The 18,971-nt window shown below is 32.0% G+C and overlaps 1 protein-coding gene across 1 annotated transcript; it reads left to right on the top strand.

Moving 5' to 3' along the window:
- The first annotated feature begins 12,788 nt into the window (after positions 1-12,788).
- LOC108485455 (very-long-chain aldehyde decarbonylase CER1-like) lies at positions 12,789-18,515 on the top strand. Its single transcript, XM_017789291.2, has 10 exons — positions 12,789-12,955; positions 13,051-13,274; positions 13,387-13,619; positions 14,525-14,744; positions 16,550-16,925; positions 17,037-17,144; positions 17,284-17,484; positions 17,673-17,774; positions 17,867-18,040; positions 18,166-18,515. Exons 1-10 carry the CDS (start codon positions 12,896-12,898, stop codon positions 18,340-18,342), a joined length of 1,875 nt encoding a protein of 624 aa, XP_017644780.1. The 5' UTR covers positions 12,789-12,895; the 3' UTR covers positions 18,343-18,515.
- The last annotated feature ends 456 nt before the right edge of the window (positions 18,516-18,971 follow it).

The raw sequence follows: 18,971 nt of genomic DNA, 5'->3' as shown, positions 1-18,971 counted from the left end.
GAGATTTTCACCTCTGTATAGCCATGGGGAAATGTGTTCCCTTGAATTGAACTCGGTCCGTATGAGTTTATAACGGGTGAGGATCGAGAAATCTACTGGTTCAGGTACCCTTACTCTAGAACCAAACCACATATAGTGAGACCTAGGAGCCTATCCTAGGTAGGGCCACGCCAAACCCTAGTGGTCACCCAAATAGGTGTTCTATTTTGTTGTTTATTTCTTCTGTACTGAGGTATTTTGTTTTGTCTATGATTGCATTACTTTACATCATCATAGAAATGAGGTGTTGATTCATAGTCAATTGCTAAATAGAAGAGCTTGTTATGGGAAAATGGATTTCTTGATAAAGTGGATTATAATACGGCCATGGTCCAAGTAAGCACAACGAGAGAAGGGTGAGAGTCCGCGAAGGAGTACACGACTTTGCTTTAGGATCCAAGCCAACAAATATTATTCAAGAGCTGTTAATGTCCCGATTTCCTTAAAGAAGCTAACAAGCATCACGGGGATGAGTGAGCAATGGCTCGTAGCCCGGATCAAGCAAAAAGGAGCTAGTAGAGGCATCTATTGGAATTCGCGAGATTTGATCTTAACATCTGGATATGAAGAAAAGATCGATGTCTTCACTTTGAGTATTGGGGCAAGGCCACATATGTAATCCATTTTATGTAAAGAAATTTGTTTTCTAGTAAAGTTGTTCTAACATAATTGAATTAGAATCAATGTCTCTTTTTGCATTCATTCCATACATCTGCATTACATTGCATCATATGCATTAAAATTCACAAAGGGATCCTGATTAATCAAAATTATGACAGTTTACCTGGAAACCAACGAGAGTTTACCAACTAAATATCGCTATAGTACTCGCCGCAAAACCAAGGCAATGGATCAGAGATTGGAAAGATTGGAACAAATGCAAAGAGATATGAAAGATCATTTACAAGTACAGATGCAAGAGCAATTAACCAGAATCCAACAAGATATGAGGGAACAAATGCAAGAATCCCAAAATAGTATGATAAGCCAGTTGGCGTAATTGCTGGCTAGAGAACGCGAAAAAGGGAATAGTACTGCAGTTAACTCGGGGAACGATAATGAAAACCCTGCCTACCCTCCAGGTTTTACCCTAATAAACGTCCAAACTCAACCAGACGCGCATCCACAAGAGGCACCCATTACTATCAGACCCCAACAATACCAGACAGATACCTCGGCTCCAATGAACTACCCAACAGGCTCAGGTTCCAATTCGGGGGACAATCCAACTAATCACGTAGTTCCTAATCTAGACGAAATGGTAGGAATAGAAAAAGTAAGGGTGGAATTGCCAAAGCAACTCAAAGATCGGTACAGGTGGTTGGAGGAAGAACTCAAAGCAATGGAGAATACTGATTACCATTGTGGGGTTGACGCCAAGGATCTGAGTTTGGTCCAAAATCTAGTACTCCCGCCGAAATTCAAGACTCTAGAATTTGAAAAGTATAATGGGACTAGTTGTCCAGAAGCTCACATCACTATGTTCTGTCGAAGGATGATAGGATACATCAATAATGATCAACTGTTAATCCACTGCTTCCAAGACAGTCTGATTGGGTCAACTGCCAAATGGTACAACCAACTGATCCGTGCCAAGATTCACTCATCGAAGGACTTGGCACAGGCCTTTATGAAGCAATATGGCCACGTAACAGACATGGCACTCGACAAAATCACAAAGTAGAATATTGAAAAGAAGCAAAGTGAGAGCTTCAGGTAATATTCCCAAAGATGGAGAGAGGTGGCAACACAAGTCCAGCCACCTCTTTTGGAGAAAGAAACCACGATGCTTTTCATTAACACTCTGAAAGCCCTATTCATTACTCATATGTTAGGAAACGCTACCATGAGCATCTCAGATATAGTAATGTCTGGTGAGATGATTGAAAATACAATAAGAAGCGGGAAGATAGACGCGGGAGAAAGTGCTAAGAGGTCAACCCCAAAGAAAAATAAAAATGAAGTGAATAATATGAGCAAAGGGTATTCCAAATCGTTTATTGTAGGCCAACCAAGGGTCGTGACTGCTAGTTATCAAGGACCCTCTAAGCAAGAATTTAACCTGAGGCCAAATACAGAAAAACTCCAATTCACACCCATCCCGATAATGTATACAGAGCTGTATCAGAATCTGCTCGATGCGCATGTGGTATCCCCATTCTACTTGGAACCCATGCAACCTCCATTCTCGAAATGGTATGATACGAATGCTTAATACGAATACCATGCGGAAATAACAAGACACTCAATTGAGAACTGCACCACATTTAAAAAGTTAATTGAAAGATTCATCAAGATGGGCATCGTAAAATTTGACGACCCATCAGTATCTAATGTGGCAGGGAATCTGTTACCTAGACATTCAAACCTAAGGGTAAATACGATAATTCAGAGCAGGGGAAAAAGCCAAAAGGGATGAGGAGCTACTGTGAGTTCCACGCCAAAGAAGGTCATAAAATACAAGAGTGCACTAAATTCAAAACTTTGGTACAGAGCCTAATGGATAGTAAAGAGTTGGAATTCTTTGAAGAAGTCAAGGGCCCGAAAGAAATGTAGGGGAATTTGAACATTAACCCCGTACCCGAAGAGAGAGCCAAGGAAGAGAAATTATTGGGCATTTGCCCTTACATACTTGGAAGTGTTTTGAACAATAGGAATGTGGAAGAGATCCCTGTATTTTTTAGAGCTAATTCAGAGTAATGTCCAAAACACGCTTGTTACTCTAAGCCTAGGAGCAATAAGCTTCATTTTGTGAGATAGGCTTATGTCCAACATCTTTATTTCAATAAAATGCATTTTTGTTTCTCACTTCAAGCAAATATTCTTTGATTATTTTCATTTCGTTCATGATCATACTATACAAATAAATATTCTTGGATTCTTTTGACCTTTTGATCTTTCTTCGCCCTTATAACAGATCTCCAGATATCAATGATATAAGCGACGCTGCTATTGACTCAGAACCTCCTTTTGAGCAAGATACGTGTCCAGAGAAACCTCAGGACTTTGAAGATGATCGAGGTTGTAGTTTATCTCCTGGTTTGTTAATGATGGTAAAACAAGATGAGTAACAGATCTCACCTTACCAAGAATCGGTGGAATCCATAGCTTTTCTCTATATGGGGCATGGATATCATTAGGCCGATCTCACCAAAAGCTTCTAGTGGGTATCGATTTATCTGTGTAGTTGTCCATTACTTCACTAAGCGAGTGGAAGCTGCTTCATACACTAAAAGTAAGCATTCAAAATAAAAAAGAAAAAAAGGATCATATGTCGATATGGAAAGCCAGAAAAGATTGTATCGGACAATACACTGGACATAAACCATAATGCGATATCAGAAGTTTACAGCCAGTTCAAGATCAAACATCACAACTCGTCACTGTTTCGCCCAAAAAGTGAATGGCGCAGTCAAGGCAGCCATTAAGAACAATAAGAAGATCGTGGGGAAAATGTCTAACCTACAAAGATTGGCATGATAAGTCGAACATCGATCAAAACCTTTACCTAGGCAAATTACCCAAAAAAAGAAAAAGAAAAAGATGACACGAGCTTACCAAAAAGGGTTCACCCTAGAGAAATCCATGATGGGGACCTGATATCAAAGAAGATCCTTCCCATACAAATGGACTTCAAAAGAAAGTGGATGCCAAATTAGGAAGGACCCTGTGTGGTAAAGAAGGCCTTATTTGGAAAGGTATTAATTATCGACCAGGTAGGATAACAAGGACTTGCCTAATCCTATGAGTTCAAATCAAGAAATATTTCATAAAAAAAATAATGAAGGAAAAAAAAGGAGAGGCCAAGGCGAAAACCCGCAAGGGGCGCCTTGTGACCAAAGGGATTTTGAGTTGAAAACCCAGGAATGGACAATTCAAACTTTGATCAAAGGTGGGGCATGCAGTAGTCTTGCTATGCCTAAATTAACAATGAAGAGGGATGCTACATCTTGAGGCATCAACAAAGCATTCTGGATCTTTGAAACACATATCAAGTTCAAAAGGGTCCTCAAGAAGTTTTGTGCAGAGAAACTCATGCTGCAATATCTGGGGCACCTATTTTTATCTTATTCATTTTGTATCTTAGCAAAATTTTCTATCTTGATTAATTTATTCGTTTCAAGCTTTGCTCTCAATAAATACCAGTCTTGTTCATTGTTATAATCTTTTTCAAGCATTTTTACATTGAAATAACGATTAATGGACTAGTAATATTCAAACAAAAGGAGTTTTGCATATTGTTCTGAAAGGTTTTCTAAATAGTATGAGGACTTGAAACAGGACCACTATTCCAAACTAACCAAATTCAAGAGTTGGAAACATTTGGGAAAGAATAGCCCAATTTGTGATTATTTCTTCGGGTTTTCTGTCAAATATGCCAGTGAACAAGAAGGCAGCATAGTACGTCAATGATAAAAACTCGATGAACAATGAGCAATGTCGACCCAAGCATTAAAAGGGGATCATTCTTAAAAAAAATGACTTTCTGCATTCATGCAAATATCATTCATACATATCTAGTTAGGGGCATTTGATTCATTCTTATCATGACATCCTAATCATTCAGTATAAATAGAGATCCATGAAATGGATCCTACAGGTCATGTTACCCAGAGATTAGTGCAATAGATCAATGATACAAATCCTATACCCCTGAGTTGCAGCGGGATAGATGGAAGAAATCACAAATTTTATCTCCCTAAAGTTGCAGTGGAGCATATCAAATCTATCATGGCAAATCTTATATCCCTGAAGTTGTAGTGGAGTAGATCAAAGCCACTACCCTTATTTCTTTGAAGTTGCAGTGGAGCAGGTTGAAGTTACAAGTCTTATCTCCTTGAAGTTGCAGTGGAGCATGTAGAAGATAGAGAATCTTATTTCTCTGAAGTTGCAGTAGAGCAGATTAAAGAAATAAATCCTATACCTTTGAAGTTGCAGTAGGTCGAACTGAATCTACCTTGGCGAATCTTATCTCCCTGAAGAAGCAGTAGAGCGAATTGAAGCCATTAATCCTATACCCCTGAAATTGCGGTGGGACTAATTAAAGTTACCTTAGAAAATCTTATCTTCCTGAAGTTGCAGTAGAGTAGATTGAAGCCACAAACCTTATCTCCCTGAAGTTGCGGTAGAGCAAGTTGAAGTTACATGTCTTATCTCCCTAAAGTTGCAGTGGAGCAGGTTGAAGTTACAAGTCTTATCTCCTTGAAGTTGTAGTGGAACAGATTGAAGCTACAAATCACAAACCTTATCCCCCTGAAGTTGTAGCGGAGTAGGTTGAACTTACAAGTCTTATCTCCCTGAAATTGCAATGGAGCAGACTAAATATAGTAAATCTTATCTCCCTAAAGTTGCAGTGGAGCAGATTGAAGCTTCAAATCACAAACCTTATCTCCCTGAAGTTGCAGTGGAGTAGGTTGAAGTTACAAGTCTTATCTCCCTGAAGTTGCAGTGGAGTAGACTGAAGGTAGGAATCTTATCTCCCTGAAGTTGTAGTGGAGCAGATTGAAGCTACAAATCACAAATCTTATTTCCCTGAAGGTGCAGTGGAACATATTAAAGCTACAAGTCTAGTCTCATTGAAGCTATAGTAGAGTGGAGCGAAGCACTAATTCCTATACCCCAGAAGTTACAGGAGGATGGAATGAAACTCTTTGAGAAAGAGAAGTCCCAAAGAAGTCAAGTTTCGGCAAGACTAGGAAAAATTAGCCCTTCTTGAAGTCTTTACTCCATTCTCATTACATGACAATGAGCAAAGAGGGGCAGCTGTAATGGGCCAATTTTGGCCTAGCCCTAGTTAAAATAAAAACCAAATAATAAAACAAGTCCAATTAATAGTCTATTACATATGACCCAAAACCCAAATGAGCCTAAAATTTAAAACCCAATTAAAACCCCCATCAGCCTACTACCTAAACTAACCCTAGCCCAATTAACATAGAAACTAAACAGCAAGCAAAACCCTAGTCCCCAAGGTGCAGTCGCCACATGCCCCTCTGCCCTTGACCAACGCCGCACATCACCACGCCTCCTCACGCGTTTGGCACCACCTGCAAAATGAAGATCACACGCAAGCAGCAGCAACAAACAACAAAGAAGCAGACAATAGAAACAAACAAAAATAATAGAATCAAACAACTCTCTATTCGGCTATAAAGCCCAAAACTACATCTTTGTAATTTTTTACGCACTATCAAGAAATAAAAGAACAAAAACAGAAGTTAAGAAGAGGTTGATTTCACTTTTCTTCTTTTTTTCTTTTCGATTTCCTTTTTTTTATTATTTATATTTCAAATCGGTTTTAAATAAAAAGATAAGATAAGAGAGAAAGAGAAGATTTACCCGAACCTTGAGTCGTGTCGTCGAGGCTCCTTTTCCGTCGTCGTAACCACGTCTAAAAGGGAGGGGAGAGCCCCTTTTCCTTCGCACTTTTCGGGTTTGGAGGGTATGGTCTTCGAGGTTGTTTTAAACAAGGGCTAGAAAGCTCATTTCGCACCGCCTTGACCACCGTCCATGGTGGAGCCACGGCGATCGTGACGGCAGCGATGAGGGGTTTACAAAACCCTAGCCGAAAAGAGAAAGGGAGAGGGAGAGAGGGCAAAAGACTCTCTGATTTTTTTCAAAAAATGGGGATGAAATGAAAAGAAAATAAAAAAATTTGGTTTAAATAGCCTAGCAAAATGTCACCATTTTGCAAAACCCCCCGCCTCAAAACGACGTCATTTAGGGTGGAAACCGCGCGACCCGACCGGTACCCACAGAGGATCCGCGCATTTTGACCGAATGGTCTATTTGCGCATTGGATCCCTCTGCTTTCTTAGCGCATTTCAATGTGGTCCCGTGTTACCTTTTTATTTCGATTTTTCCCCCAGAATTTTCTCTCTGTTTCAACTTGGTCCTCGAGCCATTTGAAGAGGCAGGCCCTTGAAACGCTGCGCATAAAGAGGTCGGGAATATTTCCCAATCAGTCCCTCAAGGTTTCAGCACGTTTTAAATCGGTCCGTTGCTTCATTTTTTGCCCGAATTCTCCCTTTAATTTTATTTAGATTTTGATTTAGTCCTTTTTAAATACTTGCATTTATTTTATTTGAATTTGGACCCTAAATTTTTATTTTATTTGTAATCTAACCCTTTTTCATATAAATTTGGACTCTTTTTATTATTATTTATTTAAGATTATTTTATTTATCTTAAATTACATATATTAAACTATTTTAAATTGTTTTAGATATATTATTTTAAATTATTTCATATACTATACACTTTAAATTGTTTTGTACATTATTTATTTTAAATTTGTTTTATGTATTATTCATTTTAATTTGTTTTATTATTTACTTTAAAAGTTTTCATATATTATTAATTTCAAATTTTATATGTATTATCTTTTTTTTATATACCATTTATTTCTTTAAAATTTTTTGTATATTACTTATTTTAAATTTCTTTTTACATAATATTTACTTTAAACTCATTTATATATTATTTATCTTAAATTAGTTTATATATCATTTGTTTCAAATTTTTTTCTCATATATTATTTATTTCAAACTTTCGCTTATATTGCCTATTTTAAAAAAAATTATACACATAATCTATTTTTAAATTGTTTTATATATTGTTGATATTAAATTTCTTTTTCACATTATTTATTTTAAATTCATTTATTATCATTTTAATTTTTTATATTTTATTTATTTTAAGTTGTTTTATATTTTTTTAAATTGTTATATATATTATTTAATTTATTGGGCTTTATTTATTAATGTTCTTATTTAAATGATAAATGTTGTGTGATTGTTGTCCTCGTATATCCATGATTCATTTACTTGTAATTTCATATTATTGTCATTCATAGCATTTGTATGTTATTACTTCATGTTCCACATCGTTTTTTAGTTATTTCATTCAAATCGCATCGTGAATTAAGCTACAACGTTTTATCCAATATGGATCGTTCTATTTTTACTCCAAACAAATAACGCATGTCGTTTAAATATCGTATTTGCTATTATTCAAAAATAATATTAGATAAAACATTTAAATATCGTATTCACTATTATTCAAAAACAAAAATTTCAAAATAAGGTAATGTTTCGCGTTTTGGAACATCAGGGAATTGTGCCCTAACTTACGAGGTTTCGATTTTCTTGTTGATTCTAAATAGCCAAATATCCTTTTGAGTTTTAAAATACACGGAATTTCAATCAAAATTAAAGACAAACTTGCACTCGGGAGTTCATGGTATCGTGTCCTAACTTACGGGATGTGATACTCCGATATCTCGAGACGAGGAAATCTTTAACAATCGTTTTGAGCTAATTCAAGCGTTTTGTTTTTTAAATCGACATTGATAAAAAAGGTTGTATATTAAATCCGTTCCCGATTTTTAACTTTCGACATTAAGACACTAATTAATCAATTTGGTACCAATTTTGGGCGTAACGAGAGTGCTAATCCTTCCTCGCATGTAACCGACTCCCTAACCCGTTCTCTCTAGCTTCGTAGACCAAAAATATCGTTTTAGTAAACTAAAATGTTTTATTAAAACAAAGGTGATCCGATCACACCTAATAAAGATCGGTGGCGACTCCCGTTTTAATCTTCACTTTCAAACAAAGTTGATTCCCGTTTTCAAAAAAATGGTTTGGACAGATATCTTATTTCTTTCCCATCAAATATGCATCCCTTCACAATTTTGTCACAAGAATTCCCTTTCAATAAATGTCCATACAACTAAAGAGGTTAGAGAATTCAAAAACTAAAAAAGAAAGAACTCTAGTTCAAGGCTAGGGTTTTTAAACACTAAAGACATTGTTTGAATTTTGGGTTTTTCAATTTAGGGGATGGGGATTTCAAATACTTAACGCTAAATAATTTGGGAAAATTGGGATATTAGATTTTTATTTTGGGAAAGTTGTTTATTTTTTTCTTTTTTCTTATTTACACGTGGAATAAAACACTTGGTGTGCCACATCGGTAAGTTAAAAAGAGGTTAATTCTTTTCGTTCATTTTAGGGCACTTTAGCAAACATCAATTGAAGAGTTAAAAGATGAAAATTAAATGAAAAATAATATATATTTTTCAAAACGGAAGAACTAAAAACATCATTAAAAAATTCAATCTGAAAATGTTCACAACTTGAAAAATAATTAAAATAATTTTAATTTAAAAAATATTCAGTCAACTGTAAAAATAACTAAGTTAAAATTTTTTTGAAATAACTACATTAATTATTAAATCTAAGAAAAATATAATTTTATAAAAGGCTCAATTCCGTAATAGTAAAAATTATAAAACCAATTATCTAGTAGAAAAATATCAATTTATATATAACACCTAAATGTTTTATAATTTTAATTGTAACATAACTCCCCACATGTAATTCTTAAATATAAATTTTATTTTCTTTAAAAATTAATTTTATTTTGATTGCACTAAATTAAAACAAAAATAAATATTAAAATTCTAATTTACTCTTAATTTTCTTTTTAATAAATTATAATAATAAGATAAAACTCGAATAAAAACATGCAATTAATGTGACTTGAACCTTTTATTCAACTTAGCATACACTTTTTTTTTTTAGAATTCCTTGTTTACTTGATAGGGAGTTAAGAGGAGAAGTAAATATTATGTAGACCATGTTATGCGGAAAAATGAGTTATACCATATTCATAATATAAGTAAAAAAAAATTGATGAAACAGTTAATTATTATTTTATTTGAATTGGTAAACTTAAAATATTAAAGATTATAATGATTTGAGTTTGAATTTCATTAGGGACAAATATTTTCTAAAATTTTAAAAGACAAAATTACTATTAAAATAATATATATTACTTTGCAAATATAAAGGGTTTTAGTAACTTTATGATTGAGTTGAGATTAGATTGATGAGTGATGCCAACTTAACTCAATCCTTACACGTTGCATTTTTAGTTTTTTATTTAAACATTGCATATAAAAATAGTAAGAGACAAAAAACACTAATAAATTTTTTTATTAAAAGAGGACTTTAAAATAAATTTCTAACTAAATTGATATTAAGTTGACTTGTGATATTATCTCAACAAAACATTTTAAGGCAAGACAGCGAACTCTGTTTTAGCTAGTTTATTTGCAAAGCCAGTTGAAGTATAAACATATTTTGATTGAATTGCAGGAACAAAATTAAAAAATCATTTTATAGAGATAAAAAATGAATCATAAATTATTTAGAAACAACGAAATACAATTTTACCAATTTTATAAAAAGAAAAGGTCAATAACTAAATGATAAATCAACCAATTTTATTAACTCCAAAATCACTACCTACCCTCCCTGCTAAATTGGTATGACTGTATAGAATAATTACAATCCAAGAGTTGATATGAAAAGTTTTGAAGAAGTCAATATCTAGTTAATTAGTAGGATGTCCACTATCCCATCTCCAATCAAACTCATTCATGCATCCTACCATACATTGTAGTTAATTATTACAGTGTCACTATCCTATCTCCCATCCAACGAATTCATGCATCCTATGGTACAGCGCAGGCAAATATGAAATCTTCAGTTCTTCCTCATTTCATTAAGACTTCTAACTGCTTTGACAATGATCGCTATCCATCGTTTAACATTCTGCACCGTTTTCAATCCAGGTTCGTAGTTTTCGGTGGAGCTCAATCATTGAATTTGAATTTAGAAGAAAAAAATATGAAATTGAGTTATAAAACCTACGTTTAATAATGAAAATATTTTCATTCACATTCAGAGGTGAAATTAGGGGTTGAGAAGGACTCCAATTCTCTTTAAAATGGAAACTTTTTATTTAGATTTAAAATTTTAAAAATTTAAATTAATAAAGGTAAAATTATACTTTACCCTAAAAATGATAAAATATGATTTAGTTCTTTAAAATTATAAGGATATAAGTTATTAAATTGATAAAATTATAATTTTACAATCATAAAATTACAATTTAATTTCAACCTCCTTTAAAAATAATTTATGACTTCACTCTAATTCACATCATCTTTAAAAATTTTAACAATTCATTTTAATGAAATATTCTAACACCTAGAGACTGAACTTTTACCAAGTTTCGCTATATTGTTATAGTCAATTGACCTTTATGAAACTATTTTGATTTTTAAAGTTTAATTACTTAAATTTTGATTACAAATTTAGATACATTTAAATTATTTTTAATTAGGATGGTTTGTAATTTTGCTATGGTTTGGGCCGGTCCGTTCAAAAAATGAAAGGATTTGGAAAAAAAAAATAAGCTTAAAAAATGGATTTAGAAAAAAAAAGACATGTTTTCTAAATAGGACAAGGCTCGGGTAAGTTTTTTTTTTTTTACCTAAGCTCGGCCCAACCCGAATTTGTAAAAAAATTGTTTCTATATTTTTATTGTTTGCCACTTTCCCCCATTGTTTTTCTATCATTTCGCTATTATATTGCTATTATTTGTTGTTATTGTTTGGATATTGTATAGTGATTGTTTTATTATTAATTTTGCTACTATTTTAGAGGTATTTGCTTGTTAAGTTGTATTTATTTTAGTATTATTTAAGTATTTTTTATTTTTTATTTGTTAGGAAACATTTATTTTGATATTTTACTGTATTATATTTTTAAATTTAATTTTATATAAAAATAATATAAAAATTTTAGTACTAGCAGGCCAGTTGGACTCAATTTTAAGATTTGTATATAGGTTGAGTTTCAATAAAATTTTAAGCTCATGTTTGGACCAAACTGAACCTAGAAAATAGACCTATTTTTTTACTTGGCCTAGTCCGAATCCAACCCATGAACAACTTTATTTGCAACCAAATATTGCAAAGTTATAAATAAAGATTTAATTGCAGTTTAAAAGTCTTTTAAAATTATATTAAAATATGAATATTTTTAATGCTAATAAATTATGATACCATTATATTTTGATGATAAAAATCTAATAATTATAAATATTTACTTAATTTTAAAAATATATTTGAAATTCAATTTTTGAGGTCATATATAATAATATTTTAATATTTTTACTGTTAAATAAATTAAAATAATAATGTAATATTTTGCAAAACAATAATAATTATAAATATATACTTAAGCTTTTTAGAAAAATTGTTAATCGGAATTTTATTCTTTTACAAGTTTATTGAATATTAATGCAGAAACTCGTGAATCGCAAACAATTAAAGAAATTACTTAGGCGACATAATTATTTTTATGACTGTGACAAGTAGGTAAATTTATTGCTTGATGCATCATCAACATTTATATTAAAATGGACCTTATTGTTAAAAATAATGGATAAATTATTTGATTTATTATACTTCAAATATTTTAATATTTTACAATTATAATATTAATTCACCTTAAATGTCTAAGCTTAAAAAAAGAACTTTACAAGATTAATAACACATAGCTATAGAAAATATTTTATTTTTGAAATATTATGTATAAATTTCTTTACCATGTTTTACAGCAAAAGTATAAAAATTATAAAATGATTTAATATATTTTAATCAATACCTATTAATAAGTATTAATTGTAGTAATAAAATATAATATATTCCAAAAAAATTTATGTTTAAATCTTGAAAATAAATTTATTATGCTTCAAAAAAAGTTAATTTACATGAAGGGTGAAAAAACGATGGACTATAATAAAGAAAAAAGGACAAATTCTTGTTTGTGTTGTAGGTATCAAAAGATTTTTGATTTACATGGCTACAGTGGAACTTGAATGCACCTTATATATACTACCACCCCCTACACATGCAAAGCATCTCTGCCTCGTACTAGTAAAAAGATCCCGTTCCAAAGCCATTTGCAGCTAGCCATCCAAACTAGTTCACCAAACGATGGCTTCTAAACCAGGAATTCTCACCGATTGGCCATGGAAGCCTCTTGGAAGCTTTAAGGTAAGATGGTTTCCTTCCTTCACTTTTTTATTATTCTAAACCAGGGATTCTCCCATGCGCTTATACATTGTGTTGTTGGATGGATATATTTACAGTACATAATCCTGGCTCCTTGGATTACGGGGAGCATATACTCAATTATAGTTAAGGATGCAAAGCAGTGGGATGTTTTCAACCTTGCAATACTCCCACTCATGTTATGGAGAATATTGCACAGCCAGCTTTGGATTAGCCTTTCTCGTTATCGAACTGCCAAAGGCACCAACAGGATTGTGGACAAGGGTATTGAATTTGACCAAGTTGACAGGGAAAGAAATTGGTAATTGATATTCCCAAGTAACAAATAAAACTAAATTTTTATTTTCGAAAATAGATTAATTTTTAAAGTGGGTATACTTGTTTGGATTGGGGTTGAACCATGAACATTGCAGGGATGATCAAATATTGTTCAATGCAATCCTTTTTTACTTGGGCAACAAATACTTTCCAGGAGGTTCACACATACCCATATGGAGAGCGGATGGTGTGATTATAACCATGCTGCTCCATGTCGGTCCAGTGGAGTTCCTTTACTACTGGTTTCATAGAGCTCTACACCATCATTATCTTTACTCTCGCTACCATTCTCATCATCATTCCTCCATTGTCACTGAGCCTATTACTTGTAAGCAGCTTTGTTGTGCTCCATCCACTTGTTAATTAATATTTTCCAAAACTACTTCTCAAACTTAATCTTCAAAATGATAGTGAAAAGCATAAATAGTAATGGTTTGTCTGTAGCTAGAGGTGTGCATGGGCCGGGTCGGGCCAGGTTTGAGCTGGGCCCAGACAAAATTTTAGGCCTGTTTTCTAGGCCCGAGCCCGAAATATGGGCCTAAAAATTTGTCCAAGCCCGACCCGACATAAAATTGTTAAGCCAGAGCCCGGCCCGGCCCGTATTAATTTTTTTAGCTTATTTCATTAAATAAAAAAATAAAAAATATAATAAATCAAATACATTTAAAACAAATATTAAAACAAGAAACAAATAAAAAATGATACTAAAACAATTCTTAAAACAATACACAAATTGAAAATATAATAAAAAGTGATTATATTAAAATTGAAAATAAAATGTAAATATGATTAAAAATAAAAAATATATATATTTAGTATATAATTCGGGCCGGGCCGGGCAAAAAAAGTTTACCCGAGTCAGACCCATTTTCTAAACGGGCCTCATTTTTTTACCCAAACTCATATTTCGGGCCTATATTTTGACCCAAACCCTCTCGTTTTTCAGGCAGGCCTGCGGGCCAGACTAGGTAGCCCGGCCCATCACACCTCTATTTGTAGTGCTGTGTTGCTATTTTTGGTTTCAGTACTGCTGGACACCCTCATATTGGCACCATATCAACCTTTTTTACGTTCTAAGATGAGTTCAAGTGTTGTATAAATATATAATATCAATATAGTAATTTGGTGGGGTGGAGGCAATTATATTTAGTAATAATTAGCATTTGATTATATATAATATAGTTTTTGTTAAGAGAAAGAAATAATTAAGAATGATAAGTGTGCGTTTTGCAGCTGTGACACATCCATTTGCAGAACACATAGTATACTTTGCACTATTTTCATTACCAGTGTTGACAGTTGTGTTTTTTGGAACTGGATCCATCATCGCCATTGTTGGTTACATCACTTACATCGACTTGATGAACAACATGGGACATTGCAACTTTGAGCTCATCCCCAACTGGGTCTTCTCCATTTTCCCTCCTCTCAAGTATATAATGTATACTCCATCGTATGTTCTCTCTCTCTCTTCTCATAATCAATTTCATTATCTACTATTTAACTCTTTTGGGATAATGAAAATTACAAGCACGTGACACGACGAGTAAATTGTTTCTTCTTAAGGAGATGCATTGTCAAAAAAATGCATTATCTACTATTTTGCCCCTAGTTTATCAACTTGTATTTAGTTTGTATCATTTTTTTATCTAGTTGGTATCTAAATTTACATTCTTTTATACAATATAATACCTTTGCATGAACATCATTGATTTGTGTTGATATGGCACTTATAGCCAATTCGGTGGTGACATATAACAGCCTCTTAGAATATTATGTGTCAAACATAAATAAAACATAAAAATATATAAATTAATAAAAAAATTTAACATCAAGAATGGAGAATGAACCTGAAATCATTCTTGATGTTGAAAACATTTATACTTTTTTATTAATAAATTAATAAATGTTGTTCAAATTCATTCGAAAAATATCTTTTATTTTTTATTAATTTATATCATTTTAAAGATTTTTATTTATGTTTGATCGTAATATTTTAAGAAGTTGTCATCTGTCACCATCGATTGACTATTAATGTTACATCAATACAAATTAACAATGTTAGTCTGGAGATTCTAATTTTAATTATTTTTAATCTTTGTATTTTTTGAATTTTAGATTTTTAGTCCTCACTTAACATACCCTGCTAAATTTATCAAGTTATATTCTATTATTTTTAAAACCTTGTGCGACAAAATATATTACCACATATGTAATGTCATATCACCTTATTATTTTCATATAATACTCACATAAGAACCACATCATTTTAGTTAATGGATTTCTTGACTACCATTTAAGCCATGACTAAAAGTTTAAAATCGAAAAATATAGATACTAAAATGATAAATTGAATAATATAGATTAAATCTACAACTTGCACATAGTACAAGATTAATAACACAATTTCACCTAATAGGTGTAATTTAGATTTTATAATTAATACAATATATTGTATTTTTATATTTTATATTTTATATTTTATATATTTTATATTATACAATAATTTATTTACTTTTTAATTTTATTTCGGTATATCATATATTTTCTTTTTTTTATTAACTTATGTTCCTATTTTTCCAAATCTTTCGTATAATTTTAAGTTAAAATGATTATCACAATTAACTTCTACTGTTAACCAAAAACATTAATTTCCACTATTATGGTTTTACAAAGTTTGAATGATTTTTTAATACTTAAAACACCTTTTAAAATTGCAAAAAATCCATTTAACATTGAATTTAATTTAAAATATTTTAAAGAAAAAAATTATCATAAACATGAAAGCTAAAAAATATATAACATACATATAAATTTATTAAAATCATTTTTACAAAAGATTTTAAGTTTGGTTGATTTTAAGTTGACTTCTCATGAATATGATTTTATTCTCTCTTTTAGTGACGAATTAAGATTCAAATTATTACAACACAAGCGAATTAAGTCCAACTTTCCCAACTATACCAAGACCTTACGAGAAATTATTGTATAAAACAATTACATAACATCAACATACCAATTTCATTTAAAAAATGCCACCTTAATTAAATCATGCTACATATTCACATTTATATAGAAAGTCTATTATTTATTACACTATCATATGTGATAATTAAATAACACATGAAGTAACTGGTTCATGCAAACCTTTTCTTAAATTGATAACTTATTTTAAAGCAAAACATATATAATATAACATTTCTTAAATGTATACATATGATTTGACATACATAAAAATAATATTAAAATTTTGAGCAGGTTTCACTCGTTGCACCACACACAGTTCAGGACCAACTATTCATTGTTTATGCCAATCTATGATTACATCTATGGTACAATGGACAAATCTTCGGATACCTTATATGAAATTTCACTCCAAAGAAAAGAGGAAACTCCCAACGTGGTGCATCTAATGCACCTAACCACACCTGAGTCAATCTATCATCTCCGCGTTGGATTTCCCTACTTGGCCTCTAAACCATACTCATCAGCTTGGTACTTGTGGTTGCTCTGGCCTGTTACATTGTGGTTCATGATGCTTACCAGGATTTATCGTCGCACTTTTGTTGTTGAAAGGAACCGATTCCATCAACTTAGATTACAGACATGGGCCATACCAAATTTCAGAGAACAGGTAAGGAAGCTTTATTAGTGCAGCTGTGAGTTGGTGCAACCAAATACTGAAAATGAATATATGCATACATGCATAGTCTTAGTAGTTAACAGTGCTGCAATTAATTTTCAGTACCACTTGAAATGGCAAAAGGAATCCATCAATAACATGATTGAGGAAGCCGTATTAGAGGCTGAGGAAAAAGGTGCTAGTGTGTTGAGTCTAGGCCTCATGAATCAGGCAAGTTTGTGCCCTTCTTCCCACAAATCAATCACCATGCTTGCGGAAAAATTACATTAAAAATATTTTTTTAAAGAAAAGGTAAAAATAATTTTTAACAGAAAATACGAAGTATGATGGTAAAATGAACACTATGTAGGGTAAAGAGCTAAACAGATATGGTGAGGTGTATGTGAAGAAACATCCCCAGCTTAAAGTGAAATTAGTGGATGGGAGCAGCTTGGCAGTCGCAGTTCTTCTAAATAGCATACCAAAGGGAACAACCCAAGTACTTCTTAGAGGCAACTTAACTAAAGTTGCTTTTGCAGTCGCCTTTTCCCTCTGCCAAAAGGGTATTCAGGTACCATCCCATCCCATTGCTTACTCATTAACTAGATAGCCACATAAATAAGCAGTGCCTAGCTTGCCAAATTCTCAACTGTCTAAATTTTTCTAAGGAAATTTGAAGCTCTAACTCCATAATGCATTGTTTTCGTAATCATTTTCCTCTTTTATGATATCATAATCTTTAATTTTAATTCATTTTAGGTCACTGTATTGCGTGAGGATGAATATGAGAAGCTTGATAAATCACTAGGCACCAAGTCTGAGGGTAAATTGGTTATCTCAAAGGGTTATAGCTCTTGCAAGGTAATTAAGTCTCATGCCTCAAACCTAGGCCTTTCTAGATAAAAATAGTTGAAATGGCTAGCAAGTGATGATGAATTATTGATATGTTGCAGGTATGGTTAGTGGGAGATGACTTGACCGAAAAAGAGCAAAGAAAGGCAAATAAAGGAACACTATTTATTCCCTTTTCGCAATTTCCACTGAAAAATTTGCGCAAAGACTGCTTCTATCACACAACACCAGCAATGCAGACTCCAAAGGCCCTTGAGAATGTGGATTCTTGCGAGGTTGGCCTTGAAACTTATTCCATATGTCCCGTTATCTCTAAAATTAATTAAAAGTTTCAAAAGCTTTTGTTCTACTTTGTTAAAATATATGTACTAAAGAGTAACAACATGAATGCATGTGGCAGAATTGGTTGCCAAGGAGAGTGATGAGCGTATGGCGCATAGCTGGGATATTGCATGCTCTGGAAGGATGGGAGGAGCATGAATGTGGTTACACCATCTCTAACATTGACAAAGTTTGGGAAGCATGCCTCAAGCACGGATTTCAGCCTTTGACTGTCCCAACTCAATCAAAATCCTAGAACACATTTGGCAATTTATGGTCCAAACTCAATCAAAATCGTAGAACACATTTGACAATTTATCTATCTACTTGGCGCTATATTTTCTATGTATAAGCAATTTACCTATATACTATTATCCTTATCTTGGACTCATCATGCGAGTCTCTAGCAAATTATATGTTCCTCTACAATGCCTCCATAATTCGTATTAGGAGATCTCAAAGTTAAAACTCTTTATATATATCATCTATGAATTTCAATTTAACTACTAAATGAAACATCTAAATACCCTTTAAATATTTAAAATTAATAAAATTATATTATCTAATTTTAGTTAAACTTAAATTAATTAATATTTTAAAATAGAAATTAACTTCAACGTTAATAAATTTAATTATAAAATTTTATTTAAATTTAAATTAATAATTTTATCTATTTAAATATGTCATAAAATAAAATAATTCAATCTAATTAAAATATAATTTGTTAACTTACCATTAAAACATTAAGTTCTAAAGTTTTAAAGTTTTAAATTTTTTTATAAATTTTGTTGCAAGAAAGTTTTCTAACATAATTTATGGATAAAGTTATTCTAAATTAATGTATGAAAGAATAATTGTATAATTTTAAAATTTTATAAAATTTAT

This window comes from Gossypium arboreum, chromosome 6 (genome assembly GCF_025698485.1).
Source record: "Gossypium arboreum isolate Shixiya-1 chromosome 6, ASM2569848v2, whole genome shotgun sequence".
Taxonomy (NCBI): domain Eukaryota; kingdom Viridiplantae; phylum Streptophyta; class Magnoliopsida; order Malvales; family Malvaceae; genus Gossypium; species Gossypium arboreum.
This window is presented reverse-complemented; position numbering and strand designations above follow the sequence as displayed.